This window comes from Camelus bactrianus, chromosome 10 (assembly GCF_048773025.1).
Source record: "Camelus bactrianus isolate YW-2024 breed Bactrian camel chromosome 10, ASM4877302v1, whole genome shotgun sequence".
NCBI lineage: Eukaryota > Metazoa > Chordata > Mammalia > Artiodactyla > Camelidae > Camelus > Camelus bactrianus.
Window position 1 is genome coordinate 13,637,779 of NC_133548.1, and position 25,779 is coordinate 13,663,557.

General features: G+C 39.8%; 2 protein-coding genes across 2 annotated transcripts; both read right to left on the minus strand.

The window, feature by feature from the left end:
• Positions 1-4,207: 4,207 nt before the first annotated feature.
• LOC105076424 (olfactory receptor 4C3) lies at positions 4,208-5,116 on the minus strand. Its single transcript, XM_010964519.3, has one exon. The coding sequence runs from the start codon at positions 5,114-5,116 to the stop codon at positions 4,208-4,210; it is 909 nt and encodes a 302-aa protein (XP_010962821.2).
• Positions 5,117-12,623: 7,507 nt separating this feature from the next.
• Positions 12,624-13,532, minus strand: LOC105076425 (olfactory receptor 4C3D). The gene has a single exon (XM_010964520.2). It carries the CDS (start codon positions 13,530-13,532, stop codon positions 12,624-12,626), a length of 909 nt encoding a protein of 302 aa, XP_010962822.2.
• Positions 13,533-25,779: the final 12,247 nt, after the last annotated feature.

Consider the following 25,779-nt stretch of genomic DNA (forward strand, 5'->3'; position numbering starts at 1 on the left):
AATAGTGCTGCTATGAACATTGGGATGCATGTGTCTTTTTGAATTAGAGTTTTCATTTTTTTTACAGATATATGCCCAGGAGTGGAGGTGCTGGATCACATAGTAGTTCTGTTTTCAGTTTTTAAGAAATCTCCATACTGTCCTCCATAGTGGCTGAACCAATCTACATTCCTACCAACAGTGTAGGAGGGTTCTCTTTTCTCCACATCTTCTCTAGCATTTATTATTTGTAGACTTTTTGATGATGGCCATTCTGATTGGTGTGAGGTAATACCTTGTTGTGGTTTTAACTTGCATTTCTCTGATGATTAGCGATGCTGATCACTTTTTCATATGCCTGCTGGCCATATGAATGTCTTCCTTGGAAAAATGTCTATTTAGAGCTTCCATGCATTTTTCCATTGGGTTGTTTGAAAAAGCAAAAGTATGTTTAAAAAATCAAACTTATATTTTAAACATCTATTTGTAGTTCCCAAGAAAGATGGAATGAAAGATAATGTAAAAATAAAAATGGTGGTGATGATAGCTAACGTTTACTGAGCACTTTCTGTGCATAAAATCTTGACCTAAGCACTCATTTTGTATGTTTCGGAAGCAGCAAATTTCTGACGTTAGTTTATGTCTTATTTTAATCTGTTTTAAACCTCAAACTGTGGAACTTACTTCTGCCTAAAATATCTCCTTATTTGAGCATAATGGTGAACCTATCTTTAGGACGGTGTAAACGTCAGTAAAACAACGCTAGTGCAGATAATCACGACATCTCTTATTTGTGCGTTTACTATGTGCGAAGTGCCTGATAATCCATTTTGTTACTCAGTCCTCACTACAGCCCAGTAAGTGCAGTAATATTGATTCTCCCACTTCATAAATTAGGAAACAAAGGGCCAGAGAGGTTAGTTATATTGTTCAAGATCAATTAGCTAAAATTCGGCTGAATCAGAATTCAAATCAAACTCCATCTGACCCAAAGCCTGTGTGCTTCACTAAACTCATTTTGCCTTCCCTTAAACAGATGACAAACTGAACTTCTTACAATTTTCTTCTTGAAACCCTTTGGCCTTAATTGTTTAAGCCAATTTGAAGGTGGATTTCCCTCATCGATAGCCCTGAAGTACACGAGTCTGCAAAGAACCAGCTAGTCCATAATTTATAGCTCCGTGAATGTTTTGATTCCCATGTAACAGGAAATTCCCTCAAAGTTATTTTCTTCTTTATCTGCACTAGTTCATATATAAAGGAATATCCTATGGCTTTTATAGTAGTACTTCCTCTGATAAATTTTTTAATTAGCAAATATATTTGATATGAATATATGTTTATCCTGCCTTTGTCCTAAAAAAGAAAAAAGAAGAAAAAACTTGAGGGAGGGGAATGTGTAAGCAAGATAGAAAATTATTTTTTAAGAAGCTCTCTCTAGTAACCAGGTAACAAGAAGCTATGGAATAAAAATTCCAAATACAGGTCTTCTTTCTTTATTCCACAAGTGTATTTTCAACAGTACTTAACATTCAGAGGCTTACATTATCTCTAGTCTTTATATTTCTGTTTCCCACTAGAAGGAAGAGACACTAACATTCATCAGGCTCCTATCACCAGTCAGACATGAGGCTCTTCCCACACGTTCTCCTTTCATAAGGCATGAGGATTAAATTGCCCATTTTTGGACAAGCGAACTGAGGATCAGAAAGGTTTGTTTGCCTAAGATAACTTGTAAGTTGAACAAAGAAATAATTTAGCTCCAGAGAGTAATTTTTAGGATGGTAGAGGCTTAACCAAGTTTACGGAAGAGTTTGAAGGAGGAAGTGAAGGAGGAGAAAAAGAGGATGATGACTAGAAGGGTGTCTACCAAACTGTTGATGGTGATTATCTCTAGGTAATGGGCTTATAAGAGGATTTATACACATGCATGTGTGTGTTGCCAATCTTTATTTCTTATTTTCTAAATTTTAAAATAGATATGTGTTTGGGAGGAAAGATGTCTTACAGAGGCTCCAAAATAGAGACACCACTTCCTTTGTAAACAAGATTAGTAATAATTTTTAAATCATCTAGAAAACTTCTGGTGATATTTACTCATGTATTTATTCTAGCAGGTTGCAGTTTTTCAAAAATAAGCAGCATTCATAAGTTGTTGGGCCATTGTTAATCATGATTTGGACAGCAAAACACAAGAGTGCACTTGGATCCAACCTTTATGCTGTTTGATATTTTAACTGTACTAAAAATAAAAGTGTGTTCAAATTGGTGGGGGGGGTGGTAATTAGATTTATTTATTCTTTTTTAAATGGAGGTACTGGGGATTGAACCCAGGACCTCATACATGCTAAGCATGCACTTTACCACTGAGCTATACCCTCCCCCCTTTCAAATTTTTAACTAAAGTAAGTATGCTTTTCTAGAAAGCCTCTTGAGATAAAATTGTGGCAAGCTGGCAAAATAGGCTATTTATAGTAAGCCTCGCCATGATTTCATATTTCTTAGCTGATTGAAAAATTGGTTCAATTATATTTTTATTATCTAACATCAGAAATGAATAGATACAGAATTTTAGATCTGTTATACAAAGCTATTATAAAATAAACTGTCAAAACGTGACAAAGTGAAAGAAGACAATATTTATTTTGCCTAATAACTCTGCATGAGTTCTGCAAAGAACCAGCTAGTCGTTTTTTTGTTAGGCATAGAAGTTTGGGGCTAAAACAGTATTTCCTGATGATCTCCTGAACTTATCAGTTGTTGGAGGCTAATTTTGAATGCTTAGAGTAGAAAAATTGCTCTTCATATCAATTTCTAGTTTGTTTTTTCTTAGTGCAAAAAGTAGATATTTGCAACATGGTGAATTACAGATTATTTGTCAAACAAAGAATAAGTTTATTATACATTATGGGAGCCTGCGCTGTTAAAGGGTGAAGCCTGGGATGGGATGTGGTCACAGTGTGTAAAGTCAGGAAAGTAATGGAATGAACATGGTTGTATGTCTCAGATTCCAGAACACTAGAATCACTTAGAGTTTGAAACAGAGTGAGTTAGGAGAAATGAAAGGAAATGCCATTTTGCATCACTGGCTAAAATATAAGCCATTCTGTTCTAAGTGAAGCATGTATTTCAAACATAGAAGAGATAGAAAACAAAAGAAAGCAGTGTCTTTAGAAAAGGTTACAAAAGGACTGAAGTAGAATAATTACATCAGATAAAATTTGGGGGGAATGGGTAATATATGCCATAAATTGGATTAAGAACTTTACATGAAATGAATTTCTACTTCATACCATACAGAAAAATCAACTCCAAATGAATTACGAATTCAAATACTAAAAGAAGAACTTTAATTCTTTTATAAGAAATAATAGGTCAGTATCTCCCTAATTCTGGGATAGGAGGGGATTTCTTAAAACCCAAAAAGCATAATGTTAAGAAAAGTAAATAAATTAATTTACATTAAAAAAAAAAAGAAGAAGAAGAAATTTACATGGGTTATCTAACTTAATTCTCAGGATAAAATATACTTTAGACATGTATTATCATTACCTTTATTTTAAAGACAAGCATTGAGGCTTGTAGAAGTTTGGTCACTTAGCCAAGGGCATGCCATGAGGAAGCATGGGATATAAGACTCAAACGCAGGTTGATCTGTCTCCGGAACCAAGATCTCGCCGTGTGCTGTAGTGTACTCCTGTACTGCTGATGTCATAAAGGTGATGAGAAGGAATAAGAGCCAAGCCTCTGTGCACACAGACTGCTGTATGTGGCTAAGTGTGAAGTTGTTTGCCGTAAGTTGTGTTTTGTCTCCCATTTCTACAGTTCAGTCAACTATCACACGGACTCAAATAATGTTAACATAGATTTCTATTTAAATGTCAGGATGATGGATCAAAAATAACTGACTTTAAGTTTCGGTTTAGGCATTTCAAAGCTAGATAACCTTAATTAATCAATTAACTACATCAGGAGACACTGTTTCCTTATTTCTGAAACAGGGATAATAATCATTCATGCCATGTACATTTCACACAGATGTTTTATAATCAAATCATGCAGTTCAAGTGAAAGACTAAGAATGCTATAAAAGTTTATGAAGACGAATAAATGGATATGATGGATTAGGATGGCATATGGTAATAAAAAACAAGCTTTAGTTTGTTCCTCTTTCAGAAATAGTCATTTTTATTTCCTGTTTTACCGCTCCTTATCCACCTGCAATTTCTTACTGTGTGAAGAACCTTCTCATGGCATTTTTTACCTCTTCATTTCTCAGGGTGTAAATGAGTGGATTCAACATGGGTGTTATGATACCATAAAATACTGCCATGTTTTTGTCTATAGATAAAGTAGATGATGGACACACGTACGTAAACACACAGGGCACAAAGAACAAGGCAACAACAGTGAAGTGGGCCCCGCAGGTGGAGAGGGCTTTGCGCCTCCCCTCTGCACTGTGAGACCTCAAGGAGAGAAGGATGACGATGTAGGAGGCAGCCAGCATGAGGAAGTTCAACAGGCAGATCGCACCACTGTTGGCCACCACCAGCAGACCAATGCCGTATGTGTTGGTGCAGGCAAGCTCCAGCAAGGGGTACAAATCACAGACAAAGTGATTGATCACATTAGGGCCACAAAAGGGCAACTGAAGGACTAGCAAGAGCTGAACCAATGAATGCAGGAAGCCCCCAAGCCAAGCCATCCCCACCAGCATGGCACAGAGACGCCTGGTCATGATGGTCGTGTAGCGCAGGGGCTTGCAGATGGCCACGTAGTGGTCATAGGCCATCCCTGTGAGCAGGATGATCCCAACACCTCCAAAAAAATGGGCTCCAAAGAGTTGAGCCATGCAGCCCTGATAAGAGATGGCTCTCCCCTCATACAAGGAGTCAGCAATGAGTCTAGGGGCCATAGAGGAAGAATAACAGGTGTCAATAAAGGACAGATTGACCAGGAAAAAATACATGGGGGAAGCCAGGGTAGGACTGGCGGTGATGGTGACCACAATGAGAATGTTGCCACAAACTGTGACCACATAGATGATCAAAAAGATCACAAAGAGAACTCTCTGTACTTCAGGGTTCTGTGAGAGTCCCAGCATAAAAAATTCTGTGATATTATGTAGTATTTCCATAAAGTCCAAGGACACTGAGGATGCAGTACAGTATTGCCTATAAAGTCAAGGGAGAAACATAATTGTAGCAGAACTCATCATAGGGAGAAAGTATTACAAGATTTCCTTTAGCCACCCTGACTTCCCTTTTCCCTCTTAACCTTTTCTGTTCCAAAATTCTTGTACCAATCCATCCTGGTAACCAGAAAATGTGAGCATGTCTGTTCACTTTAATATCGCTGGGCACTAGATATCTAACTCATTATGTGAAAATAATTAATTATCTAAACTTTAACTTATTTTGTTTCTACTGAAATTGAGCTTTTGGCAGACACTGATTTTCTGTCAGCTGGAGTGCATATCTGACAATTTTCAGCAGGGCTCCATATATATGCAGTGGCACTTCAGGCCTCCATGAATATTTAGGATCTCCTGAAACCTCTACACGTATAGTCCTTACCTTTTGAGTTAAATCTTTCTTCCTGGGCTTTGCAATGAGGTTCGCTACACTTTCTGTTGTGTTTCCAATGAGTAACACAGGTGGGTGCAAAGCAAACTGAAGTAAGACTGGGAGAAACTGATGTGGTTGCAGCTGGAGACTTGCCCAACTTCTCTATTTCTCTCCATGTTCATTTACTCCCACTTCATGCCTGTGCTGTGGATGGTTATCATGTCTAAGAAGTTCAATTCCTCTTCCCCCTTGCTTTACACATCATACAGACTTCGGGGCTTTGCTTTCCCTGGATTTGGTGAAATCCTTCTAGTTAATGGCTACCAGTCCTTCCACAGTCTACAGGGATGAGTCAAAGTAAAAATTTTTTTTTTTAAGTTTTGTGATCATCAGTGAAAACTCTATGACATGGTTATCTACCTGTTCAGGACACAAAGGAAGGTACATGAGCAGGGAGAACAGATGCCCTGTCTCAGCCATCTATAAATCAGAATCTCATCTGGCAGAACATTCCTACTTACCCTTTCTTCTCCTAACTATATTAAGGAAATGCCTGTGCCTATATTAGTCTGGTTAAACAAAAAACTGTCACTCATCTATTATTACACCAACCATCTATTGTTTTCCTGGAAACATAGGCCTTCTTAAAGTAGCTAAATCACCCAATTTGCTGAAAATCTGATGCCCGATATAAGAATTAAAGGAGAATCATTGAGTGTCAAAGGACGCAAAGGAAGAAACAGATACCCAGATATAAGAAATGCTGGAGAGAAGATTCCTGTACTGATCAGGAAACTGCACCCTTTTTCTCTTTCCAAGCTTTGTCGCAAGAAGGCAAATGCAGCTTCTGCGAGTGACGAGGCTGATGGGGACCTTTTCAGAGAAGAACATTGTGGCCAAGAGCACAGACGGCAGTCATAGGAGCCAACAGCTGCGTAGCACTTACCCTGTGCCAAGCACTGTCCTAATTGCTTTCGATAGATCAGCTCACTTTAATCCTCATGTCACCCCCCATGATTACTGTTTTCATCCTTATTTTACAGAGGAAGAAAGTGAGGCACGTTTAGAAACTTACGGGAGCGTACTCAGCCAAGCACGGGAGCTGGGGCTTGCGCCCAGGCAGCCTTGCGATGAGAGTCTGTGGGCTTCACCATACAATACTGTCACTTAAATTCATTCGGGTTTGAATACTTCCTCTGCCGTTTATTTTCCATGTGATCATGGACAACTTCTCCAAGCCTCAACGTTCTTAGCTATAAAATGAAAATAAGTACTGTTGCACTTTGAGTTTGCAAAGCGCAGTAAATAAAAACAGTGCATGTCAAGCATTTGCACAGAGGTCGGATGTGATAAACATTCAATAAACAGAATCTCTGAAGTCGCCATCATCAATGCCAGGAGCAATGAATTCTTCATGTGGCTTAAGGTGCCAAGGACCTAAGAGTATGCAGGTATTGCAATGGATATAATTTTATTATAAATATGAAAAATTCCCTAAAACTGATCCCCAAAACGGAACAAAAGAGTAAATGCAATCAATATGAACAATAAACAATTTAGTCATATAATGAATTTGTATGCCCCAAAAGAAAACTGTTAAGCTAGTTCATTTCTGTGATTCAAGTTTGTGGGAGTACAAAATAAATTATTTGTTAAAAACTAGCAAAAAAGAAAAAAAGGAAGTCTCTTGTTTGAGTTATCCATGAGAAACAAAATTATTTTGTGGAAACAGAACTTTAGTAAAATTATCCCATGCCGTTTTTATTTGAGTTGCATTTTTCTTTTATTTAATTTTTTAAATAGATTATAGAAAACTTACACTGACTGGATCTGAGGACACAAACAGGTCACCAGGGGTTTTGATTTTGGTTTTGATTTTTTACATCCTAACATCGTGGAACAGTGGACCTGAGAGAGTTCTTAAAGGGTCATCTAGACCAGCTCCAAGCATATCATCCCAAAGTTCACTGTTTCACGTGATTAAACTCCTGGATGGGATTAAAATTGTTTTTCTCATTTAGGCAAACTCTCAGACTGGGCAGGTGTATTGATTGCAGAAAGGCATCAGAGCTGAAAGTTTCTCAGAATATTACAAGGTGAAAACTCAAAAGGAAGTCATTCATTTACAAGCAGCTGGGAATTTGCTTCATTATCCATTTCTCTCGCATTTGCTGAAGAACCCTACGGCCTTTAAAATCATCTTTTCCAACTGTCTTGGTTTTAAAGATGGTGGATTTAAGACTCAGGGAGGTGAGATGCAGCTTGTCCAAAGTCGCGCTGGTGCTTCATGACAGAGGCACAGAAGGTACCCAGGTACTCATCGCTCCAGCCTGTGACCTTTCCAACATCACGACCACCTTCCACTATCTATTTTCTGTATCTGTGACAAGCCAAAAAAAAAAAGAAAGAAAAAGAAAAAAAAGAAAAGAAAAAGTGCTGCTGCAAACATTAGGGAGAAAAGCCCCATAAAAAGTGTAGCTGGCTTGTTAGCTCTGCTCTCTGCTAAGAAGACTCACCAACAGAGTCTCAGAGAAAGTCTTTCTCTTTCCGCTGAAAAGGTTGTTTATAAAGTAGGAGTGATAACACAGGGATTATCAGTGCTATGTCTCTGAGGGAGACTAATTCTCTGCTCACAGGATCACTTGCTGAAAAAGTTCTGCAGTGAGCTTTTGCCTCATTCTCAGGTTAGAGCAATGGGATGCCGTCATTTAATTAGTCCCTTTGAATAGAGTTTTGGTCTCACAAGGAAGAGACTTCTATTCTGCCTCCCAGAAGTACCCAGTGCCCTTCTAGCATCTGGAGAAGGTCCACAAGTTGTCCGGAGGAAAAGGGAGTTAGGACGTTTTCAGAACAGATATTGGAGAGTTAGCACCTTTAGGGAAATTGCTGACTGAACAACAGCAACAACTAGCAGCATTTATTGAGCATCTTCTGTGTTCTAGGCACAAGTCCTTTCACTCCTCTGAAGCTGAGAGGAGAGCATTGCTGTCCTTTATCCACACCTCCCCTCTGTGGTGGGCTGAACAACCAAGGAAACTAGAGTCAGAGTGACTGGATTGGAATTGCACTTCCACCCTTTTAGTCATTCAGTAAGGACTTTTTCATGCCTAATAAAAGAAAACACTTTGCTAAACGCCAAGAATATCAGTGTGAATAATACAGACACGCTCCCTGGCAGCAAGGACTTCATATTCTAATGGGTACAGAAGTCGTCTCCAAAACAAAGCAGGGGCAAAAACAAACAGGATAATTATAAAATCAAAAATATGGAATTGCTGGGTGCATTTTATATTTTTAATACTAATCAATAATGTCAAGGATATACATGTTTAATACTTATTGGTGTATGCAGCAAATTTTCCTCCACAAAATTTGTAACTGTTCACATTTCCAACACTCTTGCCTGCTCAGCACATGTGTACAGCCATTCCCCTGTGCTGAATGAATCCTATTCTGAGCTTTCTCCAAACCTATTTCCCGAAAGCTTCTGGAAAATAGGGAAGATTTAGTTCTCTATAAATTCATGCCACCAACTTCCAAAGGCCCATCAACACTAACCAGCAATTCTACTATATTTCTTTAATCAGCACATTTTCCCAATTCTCTTCAAGGACCATGTAAAATCTTCACTTTGTTCAAAATTCCCTTCTGCAACTTCTACTCTCGGAAAGTTCTGAGCCATTGTTTTTTTATATTTTTTGAACCACATTCTTTTAACTCAAGAACTCCCTGAGTCTTGAAAAAAACTTTCTTAGAACTACACAGCAGTCTATGAGTCTTCTTTTCTTCTTTCTCTGTCTCATTTCTGGAAGTCAGACCAGCATCATCCTTGGGGACTCCTCCCACCTTCCCTCACCAGTGTTTTCCCCAATAAATCATTTGCACATCTACTCTATTTTAACTTCTGCTCCTCAGAAAACGGGGACTGATACAGAATATATCTCACAAATCAGTAAGATAAAGACAGACGGCCACATGGGATCTTAAGAGCACTTCAGCAAAAAAGATATCTAATGACCAGTAAACATATAAAGGGGGGGAGTGCTCACCTCTTTAACCATCTGAGAAATATGATCTAGAACAATAAAATACTATGGCATTGCTCCCCCTACAAGGCTAAAATTAAAAGGATGGTTAATACCAAGTGTTTGTTGTCAATATGGAGGAATGGTATCTTTCACATACTAGTGTTGGAAATGCATAATGGTTTTCCAAGTATACATTCAATATGTATAAATATACATGTAACATATGACCCAGAAACTCCACTCCCAGATATAAATCTAAGAGAAAGATGTGCACCTATTCATTAGAAGACACATCACTCAGAGTCTTAATAGAACTATTCATAATAGCACAAAACTGGTAACAAACTAAATGTCCACCATCAATAGAATGAATGAAGATGCTGGTATATTTATACAGTGGTCTAACATAACAACGAAACTAAGAAAATTATAGATATATATATATATAACAACATGAATTAATCTCACAGACACAATGCTGAGCCAAAGAATTCAGACACAAAAGATTACATACTACATGATAGTATTTATTTAAAATTTAAAATAGGTCAACCTAGGGAAGTGTTTTTAGGTGATAAGCGTATGAAAGTATAAAGAAAAACAAAGAAGTTTTATCATAAAAGTCATGTTAGTGTTGACTTTTAAGGGAAGAGAAAGAAGTGAAATTGGGAAGAGATATGATGGGTCCTGGACGAGCTAAAAATCCACTTCTTGAACTGATTTATAGTTATGTAGATGTTCCACTTTATAATTCAAAGATTTTTTCCTTTGTCTTGGTTTTTAATTGTTTGATTACGATGTGTCTTGGGTGGATTTATTTAAGTTCATCCACTGAGAGATTTGCTGGGCTTCTTGAACCTGTAAGTCTGTCTATTTCACCAAATTTTGAAAGTTTTCAACCATTGTTCTTTTAACATTTTTCTGAACCTCTATTTCTCCTCTTTCTGAGACTCTGATCACATGAATGTTGTATATTTTGGTTTTGTCTCATGAGTCCTTCCGTTTTTTTTAATTTTTTTAATCTTTTTTTCCTCTGTTCTTGTTCAGACTGGATCATTTTCGTTGACCTATCTTCAAGTTCACTGACTCTTTCTTTTATATTTCCACTGTGCCTTTGAGAGCCCATTCAACGAATTTTTAATTTTGGTTATTGTAGGTTTCAGTTCTCAGTTTTCAACTTTTTTCTTCTTTATAATTTCTGTTCCTTTTCTGACACTTTCTATCTTTCCATTTGTTTCAGTTGTGCTTGCCCTTACTCATAAGATCATGGTTATAATGGTTGCTTTAAAGTTTTTGTCTGAAAACTCCAACATCTGCGTCATTGCAGAATTGGCAACTGCTGATTTTTTTTTCATTTGCAGGTTGAGATTTCCTGCTTCTTTATATAATGAGTAGTGTTAGATTGTATCCTGGATATTTTGAATATTATGATACTCTGAATATTTTTAAATCAAGGAGAATATTGAAGTTTTAGTTGTAGCAGGCAGTTAACCTTGTTAGTTTCAGGTTGCAATTTCCAACCCACATTCTGTGAGCTGTGTTGCCAATGTCAATTCAGTTATACAATCCTTTGCAGCATTGTTCACACCTGTATCACAGGTACGCCACGCAGTGGCCAGCCTAGGACTTGGATGGTGAGCTCCTCTGTACCATTCTGACTTCAGTACGCTGTTTACTTTCAGATCCATGTATCTGCAGCTCAGAGGCAAGCCCTGGAATTCATACACTACTTAATGGGATGACTCTCTTGAACACCCTCCTCTATTTGATCTCCCTGATGCTTTCTGGCTCTGAAAACTTGACTTTGGTTTTCTCACTATTCTGCACACTTCCCACTACTAAGTCTGTGTCAATGGCCAAGATTCAGGACAGAGAAAGAATAAAGCAATGAGCACTTGTCCCGTGCTCTTGAGATCACATCTGCTATGGTCAAGTAGAAGGATCCTCCTCCTTAAGAGTTTCAGATGCCACTGTCGCCCTTGTCACTGCTACTCTGCAACAGGATTGACTGAGGTCCAGAACAGGAAGGAACAGGAAAAAAGCAAAAGGAAGAAATCCACACCCTTACCCTCTGGCTTACTTGTGTGACTAAGAGAGGTTCTCTTGAAGCTCTTTTTGTATGTACTCAGCGCACACTTCCTCTGGGAAAGTGCACATCAGAGATTGAAAATAAGGGCATTAATAACAGGAGCTCACAAGTAGGAAACACGAACAAAATAAAACCATTCAGAGGAAGATCAGCAGATAGTAAAGCACTCAGCATTTCGGCAAGAACAGACTTGAAGGCAGAAAGATCGGGATTTTAAATTCTATCTCAACCTTGGCTAAATAAATCAATGTCTGCAAATCAGTTTTCTTCATTTTTAAAAAGAAAACCAAGCCAACTTCTCATGAGGACAATATGAGATCTTGTTTATAAATTGGTTAGCCCCATGCCTAATACCAAAGATACCAAAGCATTGCTCAATAAACTATACACCGTGTTATGTGTATATGTGTGCATGTGTGTGTAGTCACATGTGCACAATAGTTAGACATTCATTACAGAATTTCCCTCCACATTTTAGTTTGTATATAATCATGCTTACATCAGTTTTAGAGTGAATCTATTCTACACACTTCCATGATTTGAGTTCAGTCATTCTTAATTGTATTCCCTGTATTCTCAAAGTCCCAAGCTATGGATTCTTTCTGATATTAGTGTTGTTAGAAATAAGTGCAACTGAACCATCAGTAACTATTGTGAGCAATATTCTGGGTGCAGAGTTGGAGGACCAGGTTGGTAATGTTTCAACAGGGGGATTCTGCTCCTCACAGACTCTCAGTATTCCAGTTGACGAAGGCAGCATCTCAAAAAAATGAATTAACTCACTTTCCTGGTTAATAATATGGGACACGGATATTTTAGACATTATTTCAAATATTCGAATCAGTTTGATTCCAAATGTTTTTATGGTTTCTCAGCTTTTGTCATGACAATAAGGATTCCTACTGAAAATGCCCGGTTATTTATTTCCCTCCTGTACCTGTATCTTCCCTCCACAATTGCTCATTTGTTCCAGAGATTTTTCATGGCATTTTTCACCTCTGCATTCCTTAGTGTATAAATCAGGGGGTTGAACATGGGTGTCAAGATACAATAAAACACAGCCACTATTTTGTCTATGGGCAAAGTAGATGATGGACGCATGTAAATAAATATACAGGGTACAAAGAATAAGGCAACGACAGTGAAGTGGGCCCCGCAGGTGGAGAGGGCTTTGCGCCTCCCCTCTGCACTGTGGGACCTCAAGGAGCGAAGGATGACGATGTAGGAGGCAGCCAGCATGAGGAAGTTCAACAGGCAGATCGCACCACTGTTGGCCACCACCAGCAGACCAATGACATATGTGTTGGTGCAAGCAAGCTCCAGCAAGGGGTACAAGTCACAAACAAAGTGATTGATCATGTTAGGTCCACAGAAGGGCAACTGAAGGACCAGCAGAAGCTGAACCAATGAATGCAGGAAGCCTCCCAGCCAAGCCATCCCCACCAGCATGGCACAGAGATGCCTGGTCATGATGGTCGTGTAGCGCAGGGGCTTGCAGATGGCCACGTAGCGGTCATAGGCCATCACTGTGAGCAGAATGATCTCAGTTCCTCCCAACAAATGGGCAACAAAGAATTGAGCCAGGCAGCTCTCATAAGAGATGGCTCTCCCCTCATACAAGGAGTCAGCAATCAGTTTGGGGGTCATACATGAGGAATAGAAAGTATCAATAAAGGACAAATATGAGAGGAAGAAGTACATGGGAGAGCCCAAGGTGGGGCTGCAGATAATGGTGATCACGATAAGCAGGTTGCCCCCAACAGAGATCAGGTAGACAATTAAAAAGAGCACGAATAAAACTCTCTGCACCTTGGGGTTTTGTGAGAGTCCCAGCATGAAAAACTCCGTGATGTTTCTTGGACTATCCATGAATCCTGAGCGGCAACAAGAACTTGGTTGAAAGAGATTTACCAGGAAAAAAAAAACTGTTATTACTTCTTAACAAGGTGTTTCAAAGAAATGTGGGAAGTTAGTGTTTGTGGAATACAATTAACCCAAATCCTGAATCCCAAAACAAGGACCTGCAAATCATTTTATGCATGTCAAATTAGTAATTTTGACAAAGTTAAATAGCAGGCAAAAATAAACAACTCTTCAAAACATTACATCTCTTGCATTTTAACCACTAAAAACAAATCTTTTAGACTGCAAATATCTTCATGGAATTTTTTGTAATAAAAATTATAACATGTAAGTACCAACTTTAGTTCACTAAAAAAAAACAATATGGGGAAATAATTTCTCTAAATATTTTTAGAGCCTCACTTCCTACTCCCAGTTGCACTTCTCAACGCATCTGAACATCTCCTCAAAACATCTTCTTTATCTCATCCATTCTCAGCTTGCTCCCCCTTCTATATTTCCTCCACCACAAATATGGGAGTCACCCTTGACTGCTCCCTTTACTAGTCCATCTCATAATTCCAAAATTAGTCACAACATCTTATCAAATCTTGTACCTTAAACTTCCATCCAACCATCCATTCGTGTGTTTATTCCAAAGACATTTTTGAGTACCTACCATACCCCAACCATAGTTGGTGGCACTAGATTTAGATCAATTAGCAAAATGAGCTGATGATTGCTCCAACAACATCATAGCTGCTGTCCCTTCATATCTCACCCAGACACCTGCTCAATCGTCCACACTGCAACCACAGTGATATGTATAAAACTCAATCATTCAATCATGTTTAACCAGTTTAAAACCTCCAAAAACTTCTCCTTACCTTTAAGATAAAATCCAAGCATTTCAGTCTCATTACAAGTCCCTGACCCCTGCAGACCCATCCATGTTATTCTTCAGCTCCCATCCCTGTCCACTACTATGTGCTGTAGCCATATTGAACTACCCTAAACGCCTGACCAACTCATGGTCATGCATACTTCACTGCCTTCCACGTGTAATTCCACTACCCCTCCACCCACTCCATCCTACATACCTGTTCCCAATTCTTCTGACCTACTCTTATGCATCCTTCAAAACTAGGCTCAGATGTCATCTCCACAAGGAAGATAATCTCTTCCCTCACCCTAAGCTAGCTCATACAGACTTCCACTGAATTCCTATAGTAGCTTTATCCTAGCTTTTTGCATTCTGTGTGATATTGATCTTCTTCCACCCTCCTACCCTATGCCTGGAGCACCTTGAAAGCAGGAATTTTTGTGCTCAGTATCCTCATTGCCAGACCTGGAGCAGTGCTCAATGAGTATTTGTTGAATGAATGAAAAACTAAAACCATAAAATATAGGAAACTTACAACACCTGGCTATAAGGAAGTTGATAGCATCTTATCTGAATTTTTATTACATTCTGACATGGGAGAGTGATAGAACCAGTAGGATCCTTAACAGTTCGTCTGGTTTATCCTTCTGCATCATCTGGTCTTCCTTCCCCTACTTTGAATAGTGTGTGTGTTAAATACCTGGACAGGATTAAATAAAGTTCCTGCAGAGAGAAAAAAATGCAATGAGAAACTACGGTTTCATAATCTCTTCCTTAACTTGGAAATCTCCCACAGTCCTAAGCAACCTGAGTTGAAAAACTGAATAAGGCATCTCATCCATTTATGGGCTACCGAGGATCTTTTAAACTATCATATTCTTTTAACCCACTTTCTTTGCTAAAAACTCATTAAAAATAGTGATAGTTGTAACAATTTGATGCAAACATCTTTGGTTTAAAAATGCTAACATTTTGACCTACAGATGTTAAGTAGGCAGCCCAAGTTACAGAAGCTAGGATGTAGGAGATTGAATACACACTCATGTCTTTTGACTCCTCACCCATACCCCCTCCTGCACCATGATGTGTCCTCTCAGAACCCAGATTACTCAGCCCATGGAAAGGGCAGAAGGAACAGAAGAAAGACAAAGTTGTTAGCAGGTTGGGTATCAGCAGATTTTCTAAGGAAAAGGATAGAAAAAAGTAATTACAAAGATGATTAGACAAAGTTTAGAAAATATTTAAAGGAGATGAAAACAATTACTCTTGGTACTGCCATCCAAAAAGGAAAATTATAAGTTTTCTCCTATATTTTTTTCCACTCTTTCTTCCATACGCAGATTTTTGTTCACTTCTCATTTATACCACATATTTAATATATTATCCTGATTCATATTATAATTTAAACATTTCCCTGTTCATTATAAACTCTTTAAAAGTGTTACTTTTAATGATTGCATATTATTCTGTCAAGTGGATTTTTCTAATAATAAGTCATTGTAGTACCACAAACACCTCATCATTCATTAAGTTATTTCTGGGTCCGTGGAATAAGTGGCCCAGTCTGGATTTTAACTGAAGCCATTTGAATACACATCAGGGGTTTGAACGGAAATGATCTAGAGGTATTAAATGGTCAGTTGTAATTAGCTGGAAATAATAATTGGGCAGATTTTGCCAAAAGGAACAGATACTCACTGGGTAAATAGGAGATTTATGGGCCAAAACATCATTAAATCAGAACATTAGTAGCTGGGATCCAGGACTCAAAAATGTATTACGTTGGGAAATTCAATCAGTTCCAAAGAGCATCCTGTCCTCTTCTAAGAATCAAGATAGAGAAGTGTCAGTGCTGAGCTTCGGTTACCCCGTTATGCTTTGTTGTAGAAAGGACTGAGGCACAGGGTCAGACACAAAAACAAAACTGGAAAAAACACTCTGGCATCCTAACATATATGGGTGATCCAAAGAATATTTTTATTTCAAAAGGAAAGAAAATATTAGACTGTTAAACCAGTAAAGAAGCAGTTTAGTGTATTCTTAAAACCCGTAATAATGGTCTTAGCACCCCTGGTCCTTTTTGGCTTTCATATTAATGGAGATCCACACCTTAGTGGATCGGCAAATAACACTTCCTAGGATAAATCAAATCCATTTAAAGTAGAATTGAGCTGTGGGAAAGAGCCTTAGATCCTCTATTCATTTTCTTACTCATTCAGCAGGTATCGGGCTAGTTGTTGAGGAAGCAGCAAATGAAATCACCTTGATCCCTCTTCTCACAGACAGAATGGTACTCAGTGCTACGATGCAAATCTGCCCAAGGACCTATATGAGCATGAGGATGAGTCCCACCCAAACTGGACATAAAGAGTGGGAAACCCACCTTAAATTACTCATGAATGCTAAACTTAGCTTCCTCAGCACCAAGCGCTGTCAGGTTCACACTGCACAGATATGCTCAGCTCTCAACTCTCATGTTCCCTGGATGATATGGATAATAGCCCCTCAATTTCCTGTGCTTCACCCTAGGACCCCTTAATTTCAGGTTCTGCGATGCCCTTCACTATAACTAAGCTCCAATTCCTGACATCCAAATTGTTCATTAGGTCTCATACGTTTCAACTCACTGACCATTGTTGACGCTTAGAGGCTCCATCCATAATTGTGAGAGTCATAAACAAAGAAAGTCAAAAGAATCAAAACAATTTCCTTTACAGAATGCTGCAGAATCTCAGAAGAAGTTGCTATAGAACGGCCAGGTAAACCCATCAGTCCTCACAGATAAGGGTTGTTGAAAATATATTTTACATTGAAAAGAAGCTGAGTCTCTTTAGGAAAGAGCTCGAGAGAATTTTGTATTGTCTGACTTCTTGCATCCTTATCAAATAAAGGGGGCTAACAGAGGACAGGTAAAGAAATCATGCAAAAGAAGTTTATAATAATTCCAAATGGGTGGGAGACTCACTAAACTGGACTGGAGTGTTCCATGTCTGGTTCTGATGACATGTCCTTAACACTATTAGATCCTGAGATTCTGAAATAACCATTAAATCATGGAGATCCCAGATCCTCCCTTCAGCCACTTTGAGCCTCAGTTTCTTCATTTGTAAAGTTTGCCAATAATTATTTTACCTGCCTTTGAAGCGTACTGAGGATATCAGATGAAAAAATAAATGAACAGATTGTAGACACTACAAAGTTCAAAAAAGGAAGTACATTGTTTATTGTTATTATTTATGTGTCTTTTTTCTCAATTCAAACCCTAAAAACAGGTATAAGATAGGATTTTGGAAACTTGAATTAAAATTCATAAAAGACAAAAATGAACTTAGGATCCTTACAAAGAGTCAAATGACTTATTCCATTCCCTTTTTCATGGAAAATGATAGGAAATTTGAACTTAATAGAAAAGATATCAGCAATGAAGGAAAACTTACTTGTACAACAAAAGTTGAAAGGCTTGATTAGCATAGAGTTTATTCTCTTGCTTGGATATTTCTCTAGAAAAAATCTTGAGGATTGAAAATTTCTGAAATGAATGCCAGTTAAAATTTTAGATTCTGCATATAAAGGTGTTTCCCAACATGTTGCTTGTGACAACCACCATAGCACTGAACTCACCTAAAGCTGGTCCTGAGTCCTGCTGGTTCTCTGGAATCAGAGTGGGGAGAAGAGAGACGGGGAGAGATGGCTGCTTCATGACCCAGCTGACCCCAGCTCTAAAGCCCTAGTGTCTGGCTTCTGGATGAAATCATTAAATATATGATCCCACCAGATTGGGAACAGCTCAATCCCATTGTCTTTCTTGCAATGAAAACTGGAACAATTTGAAAGCATCTTCCCCCAAGTATCTGAGCTGGAGCATTAGCTCCTGAAAGGGACAGACTCCCTCCTCCCAGCCAGTCGGAAGAAGTTGGCAATGGACCAGGAGTTTAAACATCATAGTCCAGTGAGACCCAGTCTCAGAGGCTACCAAGTCTACTGAGTGTGGCCCAGGGTCAGAGTGTGGAAATATAAAGAAGTAGACAAAGTTTGTCCCAGATGCTGAACCTGTGGCCCTAGGTTTTCCAGCCTTCCCTGGTCACACTCTGTTACTATCCCAATAAAACAGCGTGCATGCTGTCTTGGGTGCCTGCAGGAAGTCTCTCTGGAGAGTCTAGGTTTCTACTTCAGGTTTTCCCCTCTAGGTAAATTATTTAACTTTTAACCTTCTGTGCCTCAGTTTCCTCACCTGTAAAATGGGGCTAAAAATAGTGTCTACTTGGGTATCAATAGCATAACATGGTAACTATAACTAACAACACATATTACACACTTGAAAGTTGTTAAGAGAGTAGATTTTAAGTGTTACCACCACACACACACACACACACACACGAAGTGGTGATTATGTGAGGAGATGGAGGTGGTAATTAACTTTATTGCAGTTATCACTTCACAATACATACATATAGCAAATCATCACATTGTACACCTTAAAATTACATATGTCATATGTCAGTAATATCTCAGTGAAGCTGGAAAAAGTGATGCCTACCTCATAAGGTCATTATGAGGATAAAATTAGAACACTTACATAAAATGCTTGGAACAAGCTAGGTACATAGTAATTGCTATGTAAGTATTTGCTATCACTACTACTACTATTAACACTGTCATCGTTATTATTATCAAGGTTGCTATTCCCTAATCATGTGCATCTAACCACTTCTGTGCCGCTCCAGCGCCTACCTTCCTTCATCTCAGCATGTGGACACTCGGCTGAATGATACAACCTGGGGATAGCATAAAGCAAGCATTATAGTACAAAGGAAATCCTAAATGTTAGCATCAGGCATCAGTGCTCCCAATGCTCCTAGTGGCCACCAGCCAAACCGCATGCTAGGGAGTCTCAAACCCGCTTGCCTCTGTCTCTTGGGGTCTGCTTCCACTCAGGCCTCATCACATTTGCTGGATCTTCCCCCTATCCAGACCCCTAAATGTCCACCTCTAGCCTTTGGGAGAAAGCCAAAATCAGATAGCATCGTTAAAACTTCTTCACCTGTAAGAGTCACCTTTTTATTTTTATTATTTTATACTTTTATTATTTTATTACATATTAAATTTATTATTTTTACATATTATTTATTATTTTATTACATATTACTAAACTAAGCAAAGCAGCTTAGTTTGTCTTTGCCTCAACTTCTCCTCTCCGGAGATTCAGGACCTTGCCTTTATAAAGGTCAAATGGTAATGCAAATGTTTTTCTTAAAAAGCAGTAGTACTCACCCCAAACATGAATTCTGCCATTATCTTTATTTCATTGAAAGATTCAAGTGTCATTTTTTTAAAGTGTGAATCTAAAAATCTTGTAAAATATTCCCTTCACCTCCCCTTGTGGCCCCAGATCACCCAGTGGCCCTCCTCCCTCTGTGACTTTTTCAGCATCCCCACTCTCAAATGATGCTCTGTAAGGTTTGGCTCTAAACCTTAGCATGCCATCACATGGCATCACCTGCTTCATGCATTTGTCTGTTTCCTCCTCCTAGTGGGCATTTATCACCCAGAGCATACATAAGGGAACCATAAAAATGAAACTATAAGCAATCCGTTAAATTTTTCTTAGAATTTTGGGGTATGAAACCTAGCAGGGGCAGTTGAAAGTTTATAAATCTAACGTCTCATTTTAAAGAAAATAGAAGAGCAGCTCAGAAAAAAGTTATGAAAGAATGGGAAAATAGTGGAAATTAAGAGCTAGGAGCCGTCTCAGAAAATCTACAGCCTTGTCAAAGTCTCTGCCTTTCGCCCATCTGTTCATCCTTCCATCCGAGAGGAACTGATACCTTTGAGCTGGACATTGTGCACATTAGGGTTTCAGGTTAAGGAGGGCCAGATAGAAAAACACACACACACACACACACACACACACACACACACACTATGGCTTCTTCCTCATGGCATGGTCAATCAAGTAGACTCATTTGGGGGGATGTAATTTAGGATTGAGAAATTTTCTCTGTATTGCAACAACGTAAACCAGAGGCAGCCTAGAGTTGAGAACTGTTAATAGCAAGACTTGTGCTTTCTCTCATGTGTGCATTAAATGTTGCAAAGGATTTTCACATTCATTAACACATTTGTTCATCAGGAAGTTGTGCAGACGGCAGGGCAGATGTGATTATCAGCATGTTACATTCATTTATTCTGTAATGCAGTGCTGCTTCACGAATGACTCACCAGCTCAGGGTCTCAAGTTTGCTCAGTTCAGAAACGCCTCCAAGTGAAGTTGTGCTGCTCCTCCACCACTAGCACAGTAGTAGTTGTGCAGAGTTCACCCCCTGAGCTCCAGGTGGCTGGGGGCATTGTGGGGGGTTGACTGCGGTGTTGGAAAGATGGTGGTCTGAGTGCAGTACTGAGGTGCAGCATGATAAATGCTCTACCCAGGACTAGCTCCTGCTCCCATGAGTAGTGCTCCTCAGAATGATCCATTCATCCAGCCCTTCCTAAGTGCCTTCAACCCTACCTCTTCAACTCCTCATTTTTCGGAAAAATTCATTAGTAACCTTATCTGTTAGGCCCTTACATATTAATTGACATGGTTTAGAAATGCTGCCATAATACAGAATCTCAGTGATTAATCCTAATAAGCACTTATTTCTCATTCACACTATGTCCCCCGCAGACTTACCTAATCGGGCTGGTCTCATGGGCCAGCTCACCACCAAGATGTGATTCCTGGACACAGGTCCATTTCCACCTGTGATGCCTCAAGTCTCCTGGGGCTTCAGGACTATCTGCTGGGTCATCTGCACCCAGCTAGCCAATGACCAAAGATAGATTAAGGATCACTGGGGACGTTTTATGGACCAAGCCCAAATGGGTACATCATTTCCACCCATTAGTGACAAGACCCCATATGGATATAAGGGGACTAGGAAATGCAGTTTGTGTGCCCAGAAGGAAAAGATGAAGTGATCTGGTGAACACACGGCATTGTTTGAACCATACTTCCTCATTTGCTGGCCTCTATCCCTCCCTTTTTCCCTTCAAAGCTTATTAGTCTATCCTAGAAGCTTCTGACACACAATAGACCTTCATGGTTTCTAATTGAAACCAGAGTCCAAATCATTACCACACAAAAAGGAAGCTTAACTTCCAAATTTTGTTCTATGCTTTGAATACTTATCAAGCACGTACTAGTAACAGCATAGTAAGTATCCCATGCTCTGGATCCAGGGCCTACTGTCTGTGGCTCAGTGTTTTTGGACCAGTAACTTATCCTCTCTATTTACACATCTATAAAACGAAGATAATATTAACATCTACCTTAGAGAGTTACGATTGTAAGAGGCAGTGGAGGAGTGGTATCACTGAAGATAGCACAGGAGAGAGCTCTAGAGCTCCTTTCCCTGCACAGAGAAAATTCACTTTTGCAGAACCTGGGATTCTAGTCAAAAACTAACAACAGTCAGTGGAAGGCTTGGTAAAGGATGAGGCAGTTCCTTTGCAGTGAGAGTGTTATGGAATTTTAAGTTGCCTGCTTACCATACCCCACACCACCGGAACTGTCGCAGTCAAGGGAAGAGCAGCTCTCATTCCTGGTTCAAGTTTCTGGGTCATTAGGGAAATGCAAAATCAAAATCTTAGTGAGATACCACTTCACATCCACTAGGATGGCTATAATGAAAAAGAAAGAAAGGGGCGGGGAGGGAGAACGGAAGGAAGGAAGACAAGCAGGCAGGCAGGCAGGCAGACCTCAGAAACTCAGTCTACTCATTTCAGATGGAGATAATAATACATATCACCAAAAATGGCCATACTGAGACAATGTAAATGTATTTAGCACAGTTCTTGGCACTTTATAGGTGCTCAGTAATATCAAGTATTATTAGATCTCAATGGTTGTATGTTAGACTCGGGGGCAGATTGGTTTACAAGGGCAATGCCATAGGATTTAATTCCAAGGTTCTTTTTTATTTCAAAATATTTTATTAAATTTCAAGTACAAAGAATCATAAAACTTGACATACCTAATGGGCAAGGTGGTCAACCTACAAGATACTCCTAGTTCTCTACAACTCACAAATTGAAAAAGAAAAAGACGATGAAGAAGACTCTGAATGTTACAAGTCCCACTGACCAGTCTGCAGTCTTAATAGAAAGATGCAATGGTGGCATCATCCCAAGAGGTGAGGCAGTTTCAGAGCAGGCTGAGTCAGCATTGCATGGAGTGTCCACCACAATTGGATATGATACATTTTCCAATGCATGCCTTAACTGTCAGTGACGAAGTTCTTGCCCTGACTCTCTGGAGTCTCATAGAGACATAACACAGGGTGCGCCTCCACCCCCAGGACTTTTGATTGATTGATTGAGTGAGTGAGTGAGTGATTGACAACTCTGTTTTCCTGCACTCTGGTTGATTGAGAGCTCGAGTTTCTTGTGTTCTGGATTTTTCCTTTCCCCTTCCTCTGCCTTTGCCCAATGCTCCTTTCTATCTAAGCTACCTAAGATTCCCCCCTCATGACATAAGACCCCAAATCTTGGGGATGTAGAGAGCAAGGACCACTCTAGCTACTTCCTGCTGATCTGGAGTAATGATGGAGCTCACTGGGGTCCCAGACTAGCTGGCTGCCCTTGGGCAGGATGTGAGCGAAGTGTCAGTGTTCATCAAGGGCCTTGTATATAAGTGGTCTTGGCTGATTGGTTGATTACCTTGTTATATAATCATTTGAAGTTTATCTCTAGATGAGAAGAAACACTTTTCATAAGAAGGTTGAAAAGATAGAGGTCAAATATATAGAGCTAATCTGAGCCAAAGAACGAAAGGGGCAAACAAGGGTCTTAAAAAGTAATTGATTTCTGTGCTTTCTGTTGGTTTAGGTTTTAGAAAGCAGATGTTGGAGTGTTAGCCCAGTGAACTAAAGGAGGAGTAAAAAGAGGGACCCTAATGTCAGAGACATTTTAAGTTAGTATTAAAACAGCTTGGTGGGGGCCCTCAAAGAGAAAAGATCTGAACCAGGAGACATTTAAGGAAGAGGTTTATCTAACAGGGATCCATAGGCCCATAGGACGATGGAAAAGTTTCACTGGAGTGTTGCTTAAAAAGCAGTTGCAGATCACTAAGAGGTTCACAAGAATATGTGGCTCCCAATGGTGAATCAGATTTCATCAGGGTTTTCCAGGGGTTGGTTGATAAGATCTGTTCTAGCTCCTTGAGAAATGGATAGGGTCTCATGACATAGGTGAAAAGAAAGAGACTCGTCTGGTGATGGTAAGAGTGTAGCAGGATTGAGTGTCCCACAAACAGAGACAGTGACATCTGGGTTTTCCAGTAATAATGCCTGATATTTAAGAAGCCGAGCATCTGAGAGCCAGAAATGCCCCTTGCCTTTTAAAAGGTCAGAAACTTGATGGTTGTCGTATGCTTGTATGGGGGCGCCTGGAGTTAGCTTAAAAGCTTCCTCCAGGAGAGTGGAGAGGGCTCCCAACACTCTTAGGCAGGAAGGCCAGCCTCAAGCATTGGGATCTAGCCACTTGGAGAGGTACCCCATAGGCTGCTGGGTAGGACCCAGCCGTAGGGTGAGGACCCCCAAGGCTATTCCTCCTCTCATGAACATATAACTGGAAGGGCCTTGTGGCATCTGGAAGCCCCAAGGCTGGGGAGATTTTTACTGGGAGATTTTTTTAATTCTTCCATTGCTTCCTGTTGGGAAGGACACCACTGGAGAGGTCTTCCCAAATCATCTACCCCTAAGGCACCCTCCAGGCAGCTGGGGACCCCAGACCCCCATGAATCAGCTCATGGGTCTGGCGTTTAAAGTATTGAACAATAGAGACAGGGCTAAAGAGGTAAAAAGGCTTCAGGGACGACAGCAAAATGCGCAGTTCTTAGCGGCAGCCTTCATCTCTGCTCCACCTCAGAGTTACCCTCCACCAAGACCCAAGGCGACGACAGGATCCAGGATGCCTGCATCAGAGCCACTGTCTCATCAAAAAGGGACCTCTTTTAAGTACAGCCAGGAGGGCCACTGGAAAAACAAATGCCCCATGCATGGGAAAAGTCCACCAGGACCCTGCCCCCTATACAAACAAAAAGGCCACTGGAAGTGGGACTGGCCCCAGTCCTGAAGGGGGCTTGGGGCTCCCAAACCAATGATGACTAAGATGACTAAAGACTGATGGGGCCCAGGACCCTCCCTGGCTCCCACAGGACACCAGGTCATTTCTCCAGTGGAGGCTTGGGTAACCCTTGATGTGGCAGGGAGAAAAGTTGTCTTCTTATTAGATAAGGGAGCCACCTACTCTGTGCTGACTGATTTCCCTGGACCCTTGTCCGCTCAATCCTATGTAATAACGGGGATCAATAGATGGCCCCCAACAAGGTGCTTACTAAAAATTTACTTTTACACATGAGTTTTTGCTGGTGGCTGAGTGTCCTGTCCCCTCATTGGGAAGGGACCCACTTGCTCGGTAAATCCCAAGAAATAATCCAATTCAAAGACCCTTACATGAAAGACACACACCCAAAAAAATGTCTACTCTTGGCTTTGGGAGCCTGCCTCAGTCCCAAGCCAGAAGAGGTCTCCCTTCCACCCCATATTGATTCTCAAGTAGATCCTGCTGTCTAGAAAAGTGAGGTCCCTGACAGAGCTACTATTGTCAGGTTATCACCAGAAATGGGACCACATGAGGCTACAGGCAAGCCTCTTCAGATCAAAGGCTGAACCAAGAGCCTTAATTTAAAAATTTCTCAAACCCAGGAAGGCTTCTCAAAAGCATTCATAAATAGATGGCCAAATGGGAGGCCATCGGTTGGACTAAACTGACCATAGCTGATATTCGAAGCCTAATAAAAATTTTTGGGAAAAGTCTCCCCTAAGCTAAATGAGAAAAATACAGAACTGTCTTTGTTTTATAAATCTAGTCTTTACAGGACCAGAGGTGTGGCTCCAAAACTGATGCAAAGCCCACCAACCCTTCTACCACTCCCCAAACCTCCTCTACGTAGTTATCTTAAGAGACAAGTATTAAAAAAAAAAAAAAAAAAAACAAAAAAAAAAAAAACCTTTTTCTCTGGCATTTAAAAAACAAAGTCTTTCTAGGAGAAACTTGCCTTCCTATGCCTTTGAGATACAAATATTCTACCTTGTCTTCTCCAGGAATTCTGATCTCACCATCTTTTTAAAATGCAAATTTCAAAAAAAGTGGGGGGATAAATAATTTGGAACTTAATTTGTGAAGGACAAGTAAAAATTTTATCTCTTTTTCATAAATATTAGTAAAAAGGCTTAGCCATCTAGATGGGCAACTTTGATTTGTTCTATCTGCCAAAAAATACAGTTTAAATCCAACCTACTTGGGGTTTTACTTTGTTAAACCTGACTCATGACTAAAATTTTAAAATGA